The sequence below is a fragment of the Anomaloglossus baeobatrachus genome, chromosome 11 (assembly GCF_048569485.1).
Source record: "Anomaloglossus baeobatrachus isolate aAnoBae1 chromosome 11, aAnoBae1.hap1, whole genome shotgun sequence".
Lineage (NCBI taxonomy): Eukaryota > Metazoa > Chordata > Amphibia > Anura > Aromobatidae > Anomaloglossus > Anomaloglossus baeobatrachus.
This window is the reverse complement of record NC_134363.1, coordinates 101,797,964-101,819,006: the sequence shown is the minus strand read 5'-3', so window position 1 is coordinate 101,819,006 and position 21,043 is coordinate 101,797,964. Positions and strand designations below refer to the sequence as shown.

General features: G+C 42.7%; 1 protein-coding gene across 1 annotated transcript; it reads right to left on the bottom strand.

Annotated features, from left to right (window-relative positions):
* Positions 1 to 204: 204 nt before the first annotated feature.
* On the bottom strand, positions 205 to 3,015 carry LOC142256046 (uncharacterized). Its single transcript, XM_075327548.1, has 3 exons — positions 2,823 to 3,015; positions 1,974 to 2,124; positions 205 to 1,876 (listed from the first exon to the last, which is right to left on the bottom strand). The coding sequence occupies exons 1-3, from the start codon at positions 3,007 to 3,009 to the stop codon at positions 703 to 705; spliced, it is 1,512 nt and encodes a 503-aa protein (XP_075183663.1). The 5' UTR covers positions 3,010 to 3,015; the 3' UTR covers positions 205 to 702.
* Positions 3,016 to 21,043: the final 18,028 nt, after the last annotated feature.

The following is a 21,043-nucleotide window of genomic DNA, read 5'->3' as shown; positions in this document are numbered from 1 at the left end:
TCATAAACTGACATTTCTGTTAGCAACATGGTTTTCTGAATGTTGTATGTATGTGTATGTACATTTCTGTGTTACTATCATGTTTTAGGAAACTTATTTTAAACTTACAACATTAATAATGTTAATCGTCTATTGAAAAAATGCAATATTATTAATAAATATCAATAATAAACATGTTTCTTTTCTTCAAAAACAGAATCTTTTATTAAGAATAAGCATATTAATCCATAAAGTAAGGATGTTATTTTTTCACATCCACATTAAAAATGTACATATTGTTCATCTTGTGTTAAATTTTTCTAAATGTAAATTTTGATGGTATTCTTCATAACATACAAAATATACTTTACATACAAGAGTAATTGTAAAGAAAATGTGTGCATTGCTTACAATGTTGAAAAATGTCGGCCAATTAAGTTGCTATCATGTTGGACATTGACATAGACCAAAAAATTGTAAACTGTGTTTTCAGAATATTAGAACTAATCTAACCATCAAATTGGTTGGGTAAAAATGTGTTCATAAAATTACAAAAATAAAGGCCATAAAACATATATGTGATCCGTCACTAAGTATAATCACACATGTTTTTTAAATCTTTTCAACTCTGAGTTTGCACATTTTTGGAAATCCCTCTTTTTTAACATTTTGACACATTCATCAGATTTGTTGTTTGATTGTTAAGATTAACAAAAATGTGCATCACAAGTCAACAAGATCTTCTAGTGAAGTAACCTGAGTGTTGCTGAGTATGTTGTTTTGTGTGGCCTCAGAAATGGTATTTTCAGGAATGGAAGCAGTTGTTTGCTGAACAACATTCCTATTACTAGCTACAGTAGTGTGTGGAACAGTCTGTTGCATGCTGGTTTGTCCCAACACATTGCCTGTGGTTGAGTACACCTGTGGATCTACATGGGTAATTGGGTATTGTGTGTGTGTATGTTGTTGACCTTGAGGATAGTTGACTGATGTTTGTAAGTGTGGTGTAGGTAACATAGTTGAGATTGGATAATGAGGCATCATGAATGATTGTGGGTATGTTGAACCTGGAAACAAATTAGGTAAACCACCAATATTTGTGGGTTGAGTAAAGTAACTAGTAGTTTGAGTTGGTTGTAAATTCATATAGTTCATGGGTTGCTGTGAGGTAGCACTTTGTACAGTGCTTAAGGCACCAGTATTGGTTGCAACATACCCTTGTCTAATTGGTGTTGGGAATAACGTACTTGAAGCAATTGAAGGTTGTCCAGATTGTTGTAATAGTGGATTATTGACTATTACAGTTGCCATTGTTGTTTGTGTTGAAATTGTATTTTGATTGTCTGTTGTGTTTGGGACTGTATGTTGTTGCATAATGGTACGCCAATTTTCTATGGCCTCATACACTCTCACTGGTTCCTGTTCTGCCTGACTAGCTGACAGTAGGGTAAGCATAGCAGCTCTTACACGTTCCTGCCTATCTGAAGGAATTTTGGTTAAGCTAGTAGATAAAGACCGACAAAAACGCTCGGCATCTGTTTCTGGAATTAAAGTGTTCATTATGTGAATAATGCGTGTGTCAATTATTTCCGGTAAGGATCTCATTTCCTCAGGTCTGCGGATTCTTCTTGCACGTAGAGGTTGTGGTGCAAAACGTGGAAGTACATTTGTTTGTGTTGATTGTGTAGCTGGTGTGGTTGTTTGTTGCGTTGATGAGCCTTGGGTGTTGGTTTGTGCACTCTCTGTCCCACCCTCATGTGATTCATTTGCTGCATCTTGTTGAGTCTCAGGAATTTCAATGTCTTCTCTGGCAGGTTCTTGTTCTGATGCTGAGGTGGCTGTAGCAGAGGGACCTGCTGTTGGTTCATCATCTGATTCGTCAAGATTATCCTCCGTTCTATAAGAAATGAAAAAACATATTACAATCTTAACATTTATCTTTGTCCAATTATCTTCAGGGGGTTTTTTTTTTTTTAAAAAAAAAAAAAACTTACTGTGTAACTTCTAAGATGGGTGCTAGGAAGCTTATTTGTTCATAATAAATATATCTGCGTTTGCGGCCTTGGCTGGATGAGGATGGTATAGGGTTGTACTCCCTTCGGTACTGATCACGGGCTGAACGCCAACGCCTTTTTACCAAGTCAACTGTGGAAAATAAAATAATATGTCACTTGCAACATTCTCCATAAATCTGCACACATTAATTTAAATAATGTTTGCGAAATGTAATATACAATTTAACACAATTATGTTGGTCAAATACTTTGGATTAAATATAATTTATTTAGATATTCTTCATTCAAAAACATGTTTAGACATTCACACATAACCAAATAATATTTCTGAATAATTATATTTTAAGTAATTGTCATCTATATTTAAATTATAATTTGGTGTTTTTGGAATGACATTTGGCTATCAATTACTAGAAATATTATTTGATACATGTAGGTAATGATATTGACATGTCATTTTAAACAATTTTATTTTAAAAAAAAAAAAATACAAGATTTTCAATTGTGATACTAAATTTAGACTAATACAACAGGGAATTTAAAAACACATGACAGTTTAATCAGTTAATTAAGTAAATTCATGAAGAATTCCAAGTCAGATTACAAATTTAAGTATACTTTGATTTTTGACACTTATGAAAGTTTGGTGATACTATGAAAAAATTGTACAGGAACTCAATATATTGAGTAGTACATATACCAATTCTTCTCATAGGATTTTACACTAAAAGACAACATAACTATGCCAAAACAATCACAGTTTGAAAGTATGAAAAAATCCAAATATAGATATTAAATAAATAACTATAAAAAAATACAACAACTTACCATATTTAGCACGCTTTGCAGGAGAACATCTAGACCATGCATTATTGGGGTACACTTCCTCAGCTACTTGATTCCAATGGCGCTCAACTGTCAGTCGGTCATGGTAACCATCTACACGTGTATCCCATAATGGTGGGTGAGTCTCGACAGCTGTTATAAGTTTCTCCGTGTCCACCCGTGGTGCCATTATTATATTTCGAAGACGAAAGTTTGCTCAAAATAGATCTTGCAATACACAGAACTACAACTTCTTGCTTGCTCACTCCTTCTGCAAATGCACAGTTAGTTTTGTGCAAAAAAATATGTTAGCTACGCCACCTGAAAGTATTTCAGAGTGTAACAAACTTTCTAATTAAAACACGGACACGGACCACACGGATAGCATACGGAGGCCATCCGTATCACGTACGTGTAAACACGGACCCATAGGATTTAATGGATCCGTGAGGACGTGATGCCGGTGGAAAACGGACATGTCAGCGCTTTTTCGACACGCTCAAACGTACGCACGGAACGGACACACGCTCCGTGCGCAAACACTGACGTGAGGCTTTTTAGATTAAAAATAGTATGTCAACATCAGCACGTTTCTCCGGTACGTGCAAAAAATGCCAAAAACGTACCGGAGGCACGGATGTGTGGCGCAGGCCTTATCCAAATCTGCCAGTCCCATCGTAACAGATGGTGTTTCTTCATCAAATGTTACTTTTGCTTAACCACCAAACCCACGGACAAAAACTTTTTTCCCCTTTCCAACACAACTGTTCCCCTTTCCACCAGCATCTGTCCTTTTTGAACTCATTTGGTATATGACCAAAAGTGCAACTCTGCAGGGACACCGTACTCAATGCCCTCTCAGCACAGCAGCCAGTCCTCGGTCCCTCAGATGTGGACAAGTAAGACCATTTCCTCCTATCCATGACAAAGCGTTGAGATTCACTCTGTGCAGCACTGGTGTTTACTGGAAAAGCAGATCTAAGAATCCGTACCACCTTCTGCAGATACTCCTGTATACGTGCGTCCCTTTCTATGGCAGGAATTATTTTGCCAAATTTTGTCTTGTACCGGGTATCTAACAGTGTGGCAACCCAGTAGTTAGCATTACTTCGAATTCATACAATCCGAGGGTCATGTTGTAGGTAGTGCAGCAAGAAGGCGCTCATGTGTCTTGTGCATCCAGGAGGACCAAGTCCTTGGTGTGTTGGTGGCAGAGAGGTGAGAATCGTGCCTCCTTCCTCTGCCCTCTCCCCCCAACCTCGCACAACCGAAATGTGAGCAAGCTCTCACTCATCAGCTGAGTCTTCCATGCCCATCGCAAGTTCGTCCTCCATTTCTTCATGGGCTCCTGCACCTTCCTCAAGAATTTTTGCTGATACTATGCGCCCTTGTTAATCCCTATCCCCCACCATGACTGCCGCCTAGGTGCCGCTCACCGTATGGACCTTGTAGATCTTATTATCCCTTCTGCATATGACTCCTCCTGTACTTCCTCACCTTCCTCTTGGACCAACACCTGACTCCGAATAATGCTTACAGTGTGCTCCATCTTGTAGATGACCAGAATTGTCATGCTGACAATGGCATCGCCAGTGCTAAACATCTTCGTCGACATTTGTAAACTGTGTAGAAGGGTGCATAGGTCCTTGATCTGACACCACTCTAGCAGCGTGATCTGCACCACCTCTGGATCAAGTTAGCCCAGGGTATACGTCATACCGTATTTCTGCAGGGCTCTGCGGTGCTGCCACACACGCTGCAACATGTGCAGATTCCAATTCCTGTGTGTCGGAACATCGCATTTCCGGCGTTTAACCGCCAGACCCTAAGACTTCAGGAGCGATGAAAGTTGTTGAGCTGCTGGGTGCGAAGGATGAAAGTGAGCACATAGCAGCGTGCCCGCTGCACAAGGCCATGTAGGCCGGGATAGTATTTTAAAAATTGCTGGAGAATCAGATTCAACACGTGAGCCATACAAGGCACGTGTGTCACATTGCCCTGACGAAGGGCCGCAGACAGGTTTGCATCATTGCCGCACACGGCTGTTAAGTCACCAACGTAGTCCACTCAATCAATTTGTACTCCGGTCGCCAGGTGACAACGTGTTCCTTTCGTGCATAGCGCTGATGATGGGAAAGGAGTCGATGCCTGCGGCGTAGGTGGACGCAGGTTATGGTCACCCACTGGGTTGCGTTACCTTGACAGATACAGAACCACAGGCTGAATGTAAGTGGTGGGTATCTTACAGATGAAGTACCATCATTCAGCTACAACCAATGGGAAGACACCACACCCTTTTTTAGGCCCCTCCTGTCTGCAGACCACTGCCAGACAAAGCTATGAACCTCTTGTTACTGTTACCCCCAGTTCAGTTTTATGAGTTTGTTTGCTTGTTACCTGACTACTTTTCCTGCTTGCTGTTTATGTACCTCGTTGGCCGATCCGCATTTCACCTCTGCTTGTTTTCTGATTAAGTCCTGGCCATCCCATTCTGTTCCTCTTCCTCAATTAATGTTTTTGACCCTGCATGACTACTATTCTCTGGAACTGCAGCCTTCCACAGGTATTGATCAACTTGGGCCCTGTGTAATTCCAAATCACTGTATAGGGGTTAAAGGGTTTCAGGGTTCTGGGTGTCCAGCTTGGTGAGTGGCTTGCCTCTAGCCTATCCTTTACAGCCCATCTGAGTGTGTCGATCCAGGCAGGCGTTACACCGTGCCCTCTGCAGAAGGCCATGTAGGCCGGGATAGTGTTTTAAAAATTGCTGGACAACCAGGTTCAACACGTGAGCCATACCAGGCACGTGTGTCACATTGTCCTGAAGAAGGGTCGCAGACTGGTTTGCATCATTGTCACACCCGACCTTCCCTAACTGCTGGTTGAGTGTAGACAACCATTGATGAAACTCGGTCTCACTCTCCAGAGCTAACCGTCCACAATTCCTCAGCGGTGTCTCACATTTCCCCTACATTTCAAAGTAAACATTTGACCGCCTGATGGCCTTGAGCTCTGCTGCCAGCATAGTAGGGAGGTGTGTGGGATTCCTTGGGCGCAGTTACAAGGAAGGGTGGCCTGACCACACAGGGTTTGGGCCGAGGTGGAGGACCCACACGAGGTTGAGGAGGCAGAAGCAGTGGAGGAACTTGTACATACATAGGAAGGATTGACACACAAGTCGTGGGGACGGCAAGACTTGTACAGCAAACCCTTCTCCATCTCTCACCATAGTTACCCAGTGCCCAGTCAGCAACATGTAACTCCCCTGTCCATGCTTACTGGTCCAAGTATCTGTGGTGAAATGCACCCTGTCACACACAGAGTTTCTCAAGGAATCGGTGAGGTTGTGTGCGACCTGCTGTGGTAGCGCGGGCACGCCTTTCTTGGAGAAGGAGTGATGACTGGCCATCGGCTCTTGGGGCACTGCAATGGGCATAAGGTCTCGAAAATCCTAGGTCTCAAAAGGGTGTAAAGGCAGCCTTTATGTTGCCAACAAGTTGCAGATGATGAAACTCAACCTCTTAGGCATGTCATGCCCTTCGAAAATCATGTAAAACACAGCGAGGGGACTCCAACCACAGTCTCCCTCGTTTCCACTAATTGGGCCACACACACCCCACTTGACTGGCATCACACTTGATCCCCCTTTTCAAAATAAAACAGATGCTTTGCATGAAGCACTCTCAAAAATACGCGTGCCTTTCGCCTCCCCTGGATGACCCAGGGGAAGAAAAGTCCTCTGAGAGCCATGACTTGTTCATCTTGGTTCTTTTTTCAAAAGCGAGGGGACTCCAACCACAGTCTCCCTCGTTGCCACTAATTGGACCACACACACCCCACTTGACTGGCATCACTTGATCCCCCTTTTCAAAATGAAACAGATGCTTTGCATGAAGCACTCTCAAAAATACGCGTGCCTTTCGCCTCCCCTGGATGACCCAGGGGAAGAAAAGTCCTCTGAGAGCCATGACTTGTTCATCTTGGTTCTTTTTTCAAAAGCGAGGGGACTCCAACCACAGTCTCCCTCGTTTCCACTAATTGGGCCACACACACCCCACTTGACTGGCATCACTTGATCCCCCTTTTCAAAATGAAACAGATGCTTTGCATGAAGCACTCTCAAAAATACGCGTGCCTTTCGCCTCCCCTGGATGACCCAGGGGAAGAAAAGTCCTCTGAGAGCCATGACTTGTTCATCTTGGTTCTTTTTTCAAAAGCGAGGGGACTCCAGCCACAGTCTCCCTCGTTGCCACTAATTGGGCCACACACACCCCACTTGACTGGCATCACTTGATCCCCCTTTTCAAAATGAAACAGATGCTTTGCATGAAGCACTCTCAAAAATACGCGTGCCTTTCGCCTCCCCTGGATGACCCAGGGGAAGAAAAGTCCTCTGAGAGCCATGACTTGTTCATCTTGGTTCTTTTTTCAAAAGCGAGGGGACTCCAACCACAGTCTCCCTCGTTTCCACTAATTGGGCCACACACACCCCACTTGACTGGCATCACTTGATCCCCCTTTTCAAAATGAAACAGATGCTTTGCATGAAGCACTCTCAAAAATACGCGTGCCTTTCGCCTCCCCTGGATGACCCAGGGGAAGAAAAGTCCTCTGAGAGCCATGACTTGTTCATCTTGGTTCTTTTTTCAAAAGCGAGGGGACTCCAGCCACAGTCTCCCTCGTTGCCACTAATTGGGCCACACACACCCCACTTGACTGGCATCACTTGATCCCCCTTTTCAAAATGAAACAGATGCTTTGCATGAAGTACTCTCAAAAATACGCGTGCCTTTCGCCTCCCCTGGATGACCCAGGGGAAGAAAAGTGCTCTGAGAGCCATGACTTGTTCATCTTGGTTCTTTTTTCAAAAGCGAGGGGACTCCAACCACAGTCTCCCTCGTTGCCACTAATTGGGCCACACACACCCCACTTGACTGGCATCACTTGATCCCCCTTTTCAAAATGAAACAGATGCTTTGCATGAAGCACTCTCAAAAATACGCGTGCCTTTCGCCTCCCCTGGATGACCCAGGGGAAGAAAAGTCCTCTGAGAGCCATGACTTGTTCATCTTGGTTCTTTTTTCAAAAGCGAGGGGACGCCAACCACAGTCTCCCTCGTTTCCACTAATTGGGCCACACACACCCCACTTGACTGGCATCACTTGATCCCCCTTTTCAAAATGAAACAGATGCTTTGCATGAAGTACTCTCAAAAATACGCGTGCCTTTCGCCTCCCCTGGATGACCCAGGGGAAGAAAAGTGCTCTGAGAGCCATGACTTGTTCATCTTGGTTCTTTTTTCAAAAGCGAGGGGACTCCAACCACAGTCTCCCTCGTTGCCACTAATTGGGCCACACACACCCCACTTGACTGGCATCACCTGATCCCCCTTTTCAAAATGAAACAGATGCTTTGCATGAAGCACTCTCAAAAATACGCGTGCCTTTCGCCTCCCCTGGATGACCCAGGGGAAGAAAAGTCCTCTGAGAGCCATGACTTGTTCATCTTGGTTCTTTTTTCAAAAGCGAGGGGACTCCAACCACAGTCTCCCTCGTTTCCACTAATTGGGCCACACACACCCCACTTGACTGGCATCACTTGATCCCCCTTTTCAAAATGAAACAGATGCTTTGCATGAAGTACTCTCAAAAATACGCGTGCCTTTCGCCTCCCCTGGATGACCCAGGGGAAGAAAAGTGCTCTGAGAGCCATGACTTGTTCATCTTGGTTCTTTTTTCAAAAGCGAGGGGACTCCAACCACAGTCTCCCTCGTTGCCACTAATTGGGCCACACACACCCCACTTGACTGGCATCACCTGATCCCCCTTTTCAAAATGAAACAGATGCTTTGCATGAAGCACTCTCAAAAATACGCGTGCCTTTCGCCTCCCCTGGATGACCCAGGGGAAGAAAAGTCCTCTGAGAGCCATGACTTGTTCATCTTGGTTCTTTTTTCAAAAGCGAGGGGACTCCAACCACAGTCTCCCTCGTTTCCACTAATTGGGCCACACACACCCCACTTGACTGGCATCACTTGATCCCCCTTTTCAAAATGAAACAGATGCTTTGCATGAAGCACTCTCAAAAATACGCGTGCCTTTCGCCTCCCCTGGATGACCCAGGGGAAGAAAACTCCTCTGAGAGCCATGACTTGTTCATCTTGGTTCTTTTTTCAAAAGCGAGGGGACTCAAACCACAGTCTCCCTCGTTGCCACTAATTGGGCCACACACACCCCACTTGACTGGCATCACCTGATCCCCCTTTTCAAAATGAAACAGATGCTTTGCATGAAGCACTCTCAAAAATACGCGTGCCTTTCGCCTTCCCTGGATGACCCAGGGGAAGAAAAGTCCTCTGAGAGCCATGTCCACATTGTCAGTGGACAGACACGTGTGCTTATCTGCCAGCAGACCCCCAGCAGCACTGAAGACAGGTTCAGAGAGAACGCTGGCTGCAGGACACGACAAGATCCCCAAGGCGTACGTGGCAAGCTCAGGCAATTTATCCAGATTGGAAGCCTAAAATGAGCAGGGCTCAAGTTGCACAATAATGGCATCGACGTTTCCTTGCATATACTCACATATCTGTGTCCTCCTCTTTTTCCTTGTCCAGCTCTTTTGTTTTCGCATGAGTATATGTCCTTGTCACTTTCCCATGTGTTTGTGTTGTGTTGTGAGTTGTTTGTCACCTTTTGGACACCTTTGAGGGTGTTTTCTAGGTGTTTTTATGTGTTTGTGAATGCCTGCCATTGTTTCCTATGTGGTTCGAGGTCGGTTCGTCGAACGTTCGACGAACCGAACTCAAACGGGACCTCCGTTCGACGAACCGAACTCGAGCCGAACCACGACCGGTTCGCTCATCTCTACTAATAACTGATGGACTCCGTAATATTTCTGGATTGAAATGAGGTTTATTGTACTAACAGAAAATGTGCAATCCGCATTTAAACTAAATTTGACCGGTGCAAAAGTATGGGCACCCTTATCAATTTCTTGATTTGAACACTCCTAACTACTTTTACTGACTTCCTAAAGCACTAAATTGGTTTTGTAACCTCATTGAGCTTTGAACTTCATAGGCAGGTGTATCCAATCATGAGAAAAGGTATTTAAGGTGGCCACTTGCAAGTTGTTCTCCTATTCGAATCTCCTATGAAGAGTGGCATCATGGGCTCCTCAAAACAACTCTCCAATGATCTGAAAGCAAAGATTATTCAACATAGTTGTTCAGGGGAAGGATACAAAAAGTTGTCTCAGAGATTTAAACTGTCAGTTTCCACTGTGAGGAACATAGTAAGGAAATGGAAGAACACAGGTACAGTTCTTGTTAAGCCCAGAAGTGGCAGGCCAAGAAAAATATCAGAAAGGCAGAGAAGAAGAATGGTGAGAACAGTCAAGGACAATCCACAGACCACCTCCAAAGACCTGCAGCATCACCTTGCTGCAGATGGTGTCAATGTGCATCGGTCAACAATACAGCGCACTTTGCACAAGGAGAAGCTGTATGGGAGAGTGATGCGAAAGAAGCCGTTTCTGCAAGCACGCCACAAACAGAGTCGCCTGAGGTATGCAAAAGCACATTTGGACGAGCCAGTTACATTTTGGAAGAAGGTACTGTGGACTGATGAAACAAAGATTGAGTTGTTTGATCATACAAAAAGGCGTTATGCATGGAGGCAAAAAAACACGGCATTCCAAGAAAAGCAATTGCTACCCACAATAAAATTTAGTGGAGGTTCCATCATGCTTTGGGGCTGTGTAGCCAATTCCGGCACCGGGAATCTTGTTAAAGTTGAGAGTCGCATGGTGTCATGCCTTCATAGAAATGCATATAATTATTTTATTATGCCATGTAATAAGATAACATTTAGTAATTGACATTGATACTGTCCAGTGATATCCAACAGCGCCATCTGTTGACAATGTTTTCTTACTGTAGCTTGTTTATCTAATGTTTCACTGGTTACTGTGCAATGAAAATTGTCCCACCAAGGCTTATGTAGTTACCCATCAGACCTTGCATGGGCTCTGCCCCTTCTTCTTGTTCTTCTGCAGCCATTTTAGTTACATGGACACAGACATTCTGCATGCTGATCATCTCTCCAGATCTCTGCTCCTTTTGTTTACCTCTACATAGCACAGTCGGTGAGTTATGATCCCCTGGCTACAGCTCATCAAATTATAATGCAGTTGCTCTGTTCTGCAAGTATTATCCTGTCATTATAATTCCCCCATAAACTAGGAATGGGGGGCGAGGGTATTCACTTTATAGAAGGGGAATGTAGTGCAGATAGTGACCAGGGCACAAGTAATGAAATTGGGGGTGGTACGGGGGGAAGGGTTAGGACAGTTAATACAGTAAGCAGGAATACAGGTACAGAGTCATACGTAACGTGCATGTACACTAATGCCCGAAGCCTCACAAATAAGGTGGAGGAATGAGAATTAATATTGTTGGAAGAAAATTATGATATAGTGGGGATATCAGAGACATGGCTGGATGAGAGCTATGACTGGGCTGTTAATTTACAGGGTTATAGCCTATTCAGGAATGACCGTACAAATAAGCGAGGGGGAGGTGTGTGTCTATATGTAAAATCATCCTTAAAACCCATCCTGCGTGACAACATATGTGAGGGTACTGAGAATGTAGAGTCCCTATGGGTGGAGATAAGGGGGGGGGAGAATGAATAATAAAATACTGATAGGGGTGTGTTATAAGACGCCAAATATTATGGAAGAGGTAGAGAATCTCCTCATAAAGCAAATTGATAAAGCAGCGAGTCTCGGAGAGGTAATTATTATGGGGGACTTTAACTATCCTGATATAAATTGGGGAACAGAAACTTGCAGTTCCAGCAAAGGAAATAGATTTTTGATAACAATGAAAGATAATTACCTTTCACAAATTTACAGGACCCCACAAGAGGGGGAGCACTACTAGACCTTGTACTAACCAATAGGCCAGACCGCATATCAAATATACAAGTTGGGGGTTACTTGGGGAATAGTGATCACAAAATAATAAGTTTTCATGTATTCTTTAGTAAGATGTCTAGTAGAGGGGCTACAAGGACACTAAACTTCAGGAAAGCAAATTTTAAACGGTTGAGAGATGATCTTAGTGCAATAAACTGGGATGATGTACTAAGTAATAAAAGTACACAAAGCAAATGGGAGACTTTTATGAGCATCCTGAATAGGGCTTGTGCAGAAAATATACCCTATGGGAACAAACATGCTAGAAATAGGAGGAAACCCCTATGGCTAAATAGAGCTGTAAGGGAAGCAATAAAAGAAAAACAGAAAGCCTTAAAAGAATTAAAGAGGGTAGGTAGTGATGAGGCATTATATAATTATAGAAAATTAAATAAAATATGTAAAAAGCAAATTAAGTTAGCTAAGTTTGAGACAGAGAGACTCATTGCGAGAGAAAGTAAAAATAATCCTAAAATATTCTTTAACTACATAAACAGTAAAAAACTGAAAAGCGATAGTGCTGGCACCCTTAAAAATAGTCTTGGTGAAATGGTGGAAGGGGATGAGGGTAAAGCCAACCTGCTGAATGACTTTTTTTCTACGGTTTTTATACAAGAAAATGCCATGGCAGATGACATGACCAGTGATACCATAAATTCACCCTTGAATATTACCTGCTTAACCCAGCAGGAAGTACGCCGCCGCCTCGAAATCACTAAGGTTGACAAATCTCCGGGCCCGGATGGCATACACCCCAGAGTACTACAGGAATTGAGTTCTGTGATAGATAGACCATTATTTTTAATCTTCTCAGATTCCTTAATAACAGGGTCGGTACCGCAGGACTGGCGCATAGCAAATGTGGTGCCAATATTCAAAAAGGGGACAAAAACTGAGCCGGGAAATTATAGGCCGGTAAGTTTAACCTCTACGGTTGGTAAAATCCTTGAGGGTTTCTTGAGAGATGCTATACTGGAGTATCTCAAGAAAAATAACTTTATGACAGAGTATCAACATGGGTTTATGAGGGATCGATCCTGTCAAACTAATTTGATCAGCTTCTATGAAGAGGTAAGTTCAAGCCTGGACCAGGGAAATGCAGTGGATGTTGTGTATATGGACTTTTCAAAAGCTTTTGATACGGTGCCACACAAAAGGTTGGTACATAAAATGAGAATAATGGGGATAGGGGAAAATATGTGTAACTGGGTTAAAAACTGGCTCAGTGATAGGAAACAAAGGGTGGTTATTAATGGTACGTACTCGGACTGGGTCTCAGTTCATAGTGGGGTACCACAGGGGTCAGTATTGGGCCCGCTTCTTTTCAACATATTTATAAATGACCTTGTTAGGGGCATGCGGAGTAGAATTTCAATATTTGCAGATGATACTAAACTCTGCAGGGTAATCAATACAGAGGAGGATAATTTTATATTACAGGGAGATTTATGTAAATTGGAGGATTGGGCTGAGAAGTGGCAATTGAAGTTTAATGTAGATAAATGTAAGGTCATGCACTTGGGTAGAGGAAATAACATTTATGATTATGTACTTAATTGTAGAACACTGGGTAAAACAGACACAGAAAAAGACTTGGGTGTATGGGTGGATGGTAAACTTCACTTTAGTGGACAGTGTCAGGCAGCTGCTGCCAGGGCTAATAAAATAATGGGATGTATTAAAAGAGGTATAAGTGTTCATGAAAAAAATATAGTTCTACCTCTGTACAAGTCACTAGTGCGACCGCACTTAGAATACTGTGTACAATTCTGGTCACCGATATATATAAGAAGGACATAGCTGAACTGGAGAGGGTGCAGAGAAGAGCGACCAAGATTATTAGAGGAATGGGTGGGCTGCAATACCAAGACAGGTTATTAAACTTGGGGTTATTTAGTTTGGAAAAACGAAGGCTTAGGGGGGATCTAATCACAATGTATAAATATATGAGGGGACAGTACAGAGACCTTTCCAAAGATCTTTTTACACCTAGGCCTGCAACTGGAACACGGGGGCATCCGCTACGTCTTGAGGAAAGAAGGTTTAATCATAATCACAGACGAGGATTCTTTACTGTACGAGCAGTGAGACTATGAAACTCTCTGCCGCATGATGTTGTAATGAGTGATTCACTACTAACATTTAAGCAGAGCCTGGACGCCTTTCTTGAAAAATTTAATATTACCAGTTATGTATATTAGATTTTATGACAGGGTATTGATCCAGGGAACTAGTCTGATTGCCGGATGTGGAGTCAGGAAGGAAATTTTTTCCCCACTGGAACTTGTTTGCCACATTGGGGTTTTTTTTGCCTTCCTCTGGATCAACATGTTAGGCTACGGGTTGAACTAGATGGACTTAGGCGGGCTTTGCACGTTGCAACATCGGTAACAATGTGTTACCGATGCTGCAGCGATAGTCCCGCCCCCGTCGCACGTTCGATATATAGTGAAAGCTGCCGTAGCGATTATTATCGCTACGGCAGCTTTACACGCACATACCTGCCGTGCGACGTCCCTCTGGCCGGCGACCCGCCTCCTTCCTTAGGGGGCGGGTCGTGCGGCGTCACAGTGACGTCACACGGCAGGCGGCCAATTGAAGTGGAGGGGCGGAGATGAGCAGGATGTAAACATCCCGCCCACCTCCGTCCTTCTCATTGCAGCCGGGAGGCAGGTAAGGTGAAGTTCCTCGCTCCTGCGGCTTCACACACAGCGATGTGTGCTGCCGCAGGAGCGAGGAACTACATCGTACCTGTCGCTCCCCCGGCATTATGGAAATGTCGGAGGCTGCAACGATGATACGATGACGACGATTTTGCGCTCGTTCATCGTATCATCTAGGATTTACACACTACGACATCGCAAGTGACGCCGGATGTGCGTCACATTCGATTTGACCCCACCGACATCGCACCTGCGATGTCGTAGTGTGCAAAGCCCGCCTTAGAGTCTCCCTTCAACCTTAAAAACCATGATACTATGATACTATGATGATTATAGCTAATATGTATTCGCCATGTAGTGCATTTACCCTGCATGTCCTGTATCAAATGGAATGCTATGTAACTCAGATATGTTGTATCTTGTGCTTAGTATTTTCATTTATTTCTTGTAGTTTTACACTGATCTCATTAATAAAAGTTGTAAAGGACCCCCAGCGTCCGAGTCAATGCATTGATGGGAAAGAGTTTATCTGTCTGTCAACTCGTCTTCCAAAGCACAGATTGAGGGTGCCAGAACAGTAAAACGACTACTATAAACGGGGTTGAAGCATAGACGCCGACTTCTATCAGAGAGCAGTCAAGCCGCATACAGACACTATGTCAGATAGAGGATCTGAAGTTTATGTAACACGCTCCCATGTAAGCTCGTCAGCTTCAAGGAAGTCTGTGAGCAGCACTGCAATTGCCACCGCCAGGGTGAAGGCGGAAGCCGCCAAAGTGAGAGCTGCCTTCGCTGAACAAGAGTTGAAATTAAAGACAGAAAAAGCACATCTAGAAGCCGACCTTGCAAAACTTGCTGTAGACACAGAAGCAGCAGCAGAAGCTGAAGTACAGGCTTTAGAAGAAGCAGCACGCAGCGACAGTAAAAGTTTCAGGTTAAGGCTCGGACCCGAACTTAGTCATCGGGATATCTCACAACGCACTTCGGACTACGTGCTACAGCATACCGCATCAGACGACCGTCTACATTCAGCTCCAAGAGAGAGACTGAATCCTGCCATTCAGCCATCAACCTTCATTCAACAAACATCCCACGTTAAGCATGAAGGTAATTCCGTCCACCTAACACCATCAGTGTCATCTGCACCCAAGTTTGTAGATTCGTACTACACAGCGAACCGCCACAAGATGGAGGACCCCGATGGTGACTATCATGGTGACAACGTATTTGACGGCAACAATAACTCACTGGGACCTCATCATAGCGACATGTATCCGGACCACCCTCTCAGAAATCAAGAGCTACCAGCTTTCCTCAAGTTCTTCGCACGCCGTGAGTTACTCACCAAAGGTCTCTTAAAGTTTAATGACCATCCTGAAAGTTGCAGAGCGTGGAGAGCTTCCTTCAGAATTGCCACGGCCGGCCTGGACATCTCTGCCAATGAAGAGATTGATCTCTTGGTCTAGTGGCTAGGAAATGAATCAGTAGAACATGCAAAACGCATCAGGGATATCAGCATCAACCACCCGAGCAAAGGTTTGTGCCTGTTATGGGAGAGACTTGATGAGTGCTATGGCTCTTCAGAGAGGATAGAAGAATCCCTCTTCAAAAGGTTGGAGGACTTTCCCAAGATCTCTAATAAGAGCTTTCACATGCTAAGAGAATTGAGCAACCTCTTGGTAGAACTCCAAGTCACCAAGTTTGAAGGAGACCTGCCAGGCCTCACGTCCCTAGATACAGCCAGAGGTATTAAACCCATAGTGAATAAGCTGCCTTACAGTCTGCAAGAGAAATGGTTGAACCGGGGTTCAGAGTACAAACAACGTCACAACGTGCCGTTTCCTCCATTCCATGTCTTCGTAGATTTTGTGCGCCAGCAAGCCAAGATCAGGAATGATCCCAGCTTTGACCTTTCCACCGCAGATCCCGTCAACCCACAAACAGGTAAGCCTGCTCCAGTCCGCAACCCTCAAGGCTCACCTATCACTGTACACAAAACTAATGCGTCTGCTACAGATTCATCATGCAAGACCCACAGTACACCAGAACCTGAAAGGTCACTAACAATTGACCCAGACAAAGAGTGCCCCCTACACAAAAGGCCTCACCCACTGCAACAGTGCAGGAGTTTTAGAGGAAAATCTCTTAAAGACCGTAGAATCTTCCTCAGAGAAAACAACATATGTTACAGATGTTGTGCATCTACATCTTACTGAACTAGAGACTGCAAAGCCAGTATCACTTGTTCGGAGTGTAACAGTCAAGAGCACAGCAACGCTCTACACCCGGAGCCAGCCCCACAGAACCCCACGCACATAGACCGACTTACAGAGCACGGCGGGGAGGAGACAGACAGTACACCTCCTGAAGTGTCACCCCAGTGCACTCAAGTTTGTGGAGAAGGTCTTACTAACAAATCCTGCTCAAAGATCTGTCTGGTTACAGTTTACCCTATAGGCTACAGAGAAAAAGTGGTTAAACTCTATGCTATACTCGATGACCAGAGTAATAGATCACTCGCCAGCTCAGCTTTCTTTGACATCTTTGGAATCAAGGGACTTAGCTGCTCCTACTCACTGAAAACATGTACAGAAGTGAGTGAAGAATCTGTCAGGAAGGCAACAGGTTATCAAATTGAATCCCTAGATGGGAAGACATCCTTACCCCTTCCTACATTAATCAAGTGCAATTCTATCCCGAACAATAGAGAAGAAATACCCACTCCAGAAGCGGCACTACACCATCCCCATTTGAGAAACATAGGGCATCTCATTCCTGCACTTAATTCTCAAGCCAAGTTGGTCCTTTTGCTGGGGAGAGACATCATCAGAGTTCACAAGGTGAGGAAACAGATAAACGGTCCTTATAACTCGCCCTACACTCAGAAGCTAGATCTAGGATGGGTAGTTATAGGGGACATCTGCCTCGGAAATGCTCACAAGCCGAACAACGTCCACTCTCTCTACACGAACACATTGGAGAGTGGCTGTCCATCCTTTTTCCTACCCTGCCCCAACAAATTCCTAGTAAAGGAGAATCTCACCAATTCAGCACACTTAAATGGTAGGGAAGACAGATACGCCATGGATGAATTGTGCGACGGAGACAAAGATCATCTAGGGTGCGCTGTCTTTCAAAAGACCAAAGAAGATTATAAACTAGCCCATTCCATTGAAGATGAGACCATCCTGGAGATAATGGATCAAGGATTTCACAAGGATGAAAACGACAGCTGGGTGGCTCCACTACCATTCAAGCCACAAAGACCCTGTTTTCCTAACACCAAAGAGATGGCACTAAAGCGCCTTACCTACTTAAAGCGCAGTTTCTCAAAGAAGCCAGAAATGGAGGTACATTTCTTTGCTTTCATGGACAAAATATACAAAATACCAACCGACCAAAATCCTGCAGACCATGCGACCAGAGCGGTACCGGCATCACGCCTCAAAGACACTAACTGGCTAGTCAGGCCTGTATTTCTGTATCAACCGGTACCCACTGCTCACGAGACACATACACATGAACTCTTCGAATCCGAATCAGATGTAGAGATACGGCCTCAAGTTTCCACACTTAGCACAACGATCACCAACAGGCACCTTGATTACAGCCGCTTCCTCAGATTCTCTACCTGGAGATCGACCTACAGAGCCTTGACTTGCCTGATCCATGTCATTAGATCCTTTAAAAATAGACAATCGAGACCAGCTCCATGCAAAGGCTGGCATCGTTGTCATAAAGCTTACTCAGTGAAAGAGCTCACACAAGCCAAACACGCAATCATCTGTTGTGTACAGCATGAAGCTTATACCCAGATTCTTGAGTCCCTCCGGAACCACAGAGGTGTCCCAAAAGATAGTCCCCTTAAAAAACTGGACCCGTTTGTAGATGCAAAAGATGAGGATGTCCAGCTCTTCAGGCAAAAAAATCACGTCTTTATTTTATCATGCAGACACAAAGAATGACATGACTAGCACAACGCGTTTCAGGTGAAAGCACTCACCCTTAATCATGATACTGGATAGATGGTGCTGCAAAGCTTATATGCAAATGCTAATCAATGTAACAGATGTTTAAATTACTTCAGCACCTTGCATGCACGAAATAGGTTTTACCATGAAAAACATTACATACATATACAATTAAAAAACAATGATACAATACAATACAATACACATTTTTCAATGGTTTTCTGGATTTGAAGATATATACGTTTATAACCAAACCAGTTGCAGTGCGCCATTCAGTGTGTGCAGATATAACACCTTCAAGTTTAATGCACATACCTATGTGCCAATATATCATATTTAAATAAATAAATCTGCACTCAACAAATAGCGCACACCGGAATTTTTTTTTTACAAACATATTTACTCATGTATATCCCCATGTATATGCACACATATTGCCCTTCTATATATGTGCTCAGTTGTCATACTATGTAAAAGCTTTTAAGTTCCGACATGGAAATTTAATATCTATATTATGTGAATTTTCCTGCACTTTGGAGTACCTAAATGCTTATATATGAACTCAAATGGATTTATATACTTTGAAAGAAGCCTCATTTTTTATTGTCAAAAGTTTATTTTAATTATTTAAAAAAAAAAATTTTTTGAAAAACTTCTTTTATTTTTTGGTTAAATTATTATTTAAACTATGCTTCAATGAAAGAAACACATAGTCACTCTATATTATGGTAGAACACAAAACGCCATGTTGAATGTAACGCAATATAACCGCACAAGTCGCAGATGGTGTAAATTTGGTGTGAATTAAAAACGCAAGTAGGAGTTTTGGCTATGTATACATGCACACTGCTTCTATATTAGTGCTCGATTTATATTGTGTGGGGGCTGTTAAGTTTGAACTAGAAGATTTAATATCTGTGTTATATAAGTTTCATCCTACTCAGGAAAAATGTATCAATTGATGTCTGTGAAACATGCTTTAATAAATTTATATGCTTGAAAAAAAAAAAAAAAAAAATATACCACAGCCAAATATATAATGAGCTGACCTTCAGCTTTAACATTAGGGGTTAAACTGCAACAATTGTTCCAAGGGGCTAAAACACACCCTATAGTTAGCATTTGTGAAGAAAAAAAAAAAAATTTTTGAAAAACTTTTTTTGTTTTTTTGGTAAATTGTTATTTAAACTATGCTTCGATGAAAGAAACACATTGTTATTCTATATTATGATAGAACACAAAGCGCCATATTAAATGCAATGCAATATAACCGCATAAGTCGCAGATGGTATAAATTTGGTGTGAATTAAAAACACAAGTAGGAGTTTTGGCTATGTATACATGCACACTGCTTCTATATTAGTGCTCGATTTATATTGTGTGGGGGCTGTTAGGTTTAAACTAGAAGGTTTGATATCTGTTATATAAGTTTCATCCTACTCAGGAAAAATTTATTAATTGATGTCTGTGAAACATGCTTTAGTAAATTTATATGCTTGAAGAGAAATACCACAGCCAAATATATAATGAACTGACTTTCAGTTTTAGCATTAGGGGTTAAACTACAACAATTGTTCCAAAGAGGCTAAAACACACCCTGCAGTTAGCATTTGTTGCAACCACACAGAGGGAGCCAAGTGTCTCCAACAATGAGGGAAAAAAAAAATTCACACAACAACTAAATAAGTGTGTCGCCTATAGCCACATAAATCGCAAGTGGTGTAAATTAAAAACGCAAGTTACAACTTTGGCTGTGGGTTCTTGAATTATAACATAATCATTGGTGTATGTTTGTTTCCCCCTTTAATTTTTTTAAGCCAATATACCAATGTTATAACAATATGGCAATAGATTTATTGGGCACAAGATTGTTTTTCCCACCCACCAAAAGCAGTGCAAGACAAGGCTTTAGTTTTTATCACCTAATAGAAAATCATGAGATCCCTGCGGAGATTCAAACCACAGGGAAAGGTGGTTTTTAATTTGAATATCCACCAGGCCTCTCTCTTATGCAAAAGATTTTCCATGTCACCCCCTCTATGCGACTTTTGTATTTTTTCTATTCCATACACCCGCAAAGTATCCAATGTGCCTTGATGTTTGTTAATGAAATGTTTTGATAAATGAGATGTGCCTCCAGAGGTTTTTTTATGTATTACATTGTATATATGTTCTTTTATGCGTGTGTGCAGTTCTCGTTTTGTACTTCCAATATATTTTAGTTTGCAAGTTATGCATTCTGCCAAATACACTATATATGAACTTCTACAATTTATAAAAGTTTTTATCGCATAGCTACTGCTAGCATCACTGTTTTCAAAAGATGTGATCTTTTTAGGAGTCAATGGGCACATTTTACACTGTTTTCTCGCACAATGGTAAAAACCCTTTAAAGACAGCCAGTTGGTGCCTAGAAGATTCGATTGTTTGTTTTTATTTTTGATGTCACTTGGAGATAACTTATCTCCCAGTGACATTGCTTTTTTGGCAACTACTCTACAATTATTATTGAGAATTTTTTTCAAGGTTGTGTCTGTTTTTAATATAGTTAGATTGCGGAAAAAAATCTTTCGTATGTCCGCAAACTGATTACTATATCGTAAGGCTAAAGTGA

Bases quoted from the DNA above. Each gene is read 5' to 3' on its own strand.
- LOC142256046 (XM_075327548.1), bottom strand. From the start codon at position 3,009: ATGGCACCACGGGTGGACACGGAGAAACTTATAACAGCTGTCGAGACT. The intron at 2,125-2,822 runs GTAAGTTGTTGT...TATTTTCCACAG, and splicing joins TGCAAAGCGTGCTAAATATG to TTGACTTGGTAAAAAGGCGT. The intron at 1,877-1,973 runs GTAAGTTTTTTT...CATTTCTTATAG, and splicing joins CCCATCTTAGAAGTTACACA to AACGGAGGATAATCTTGACG.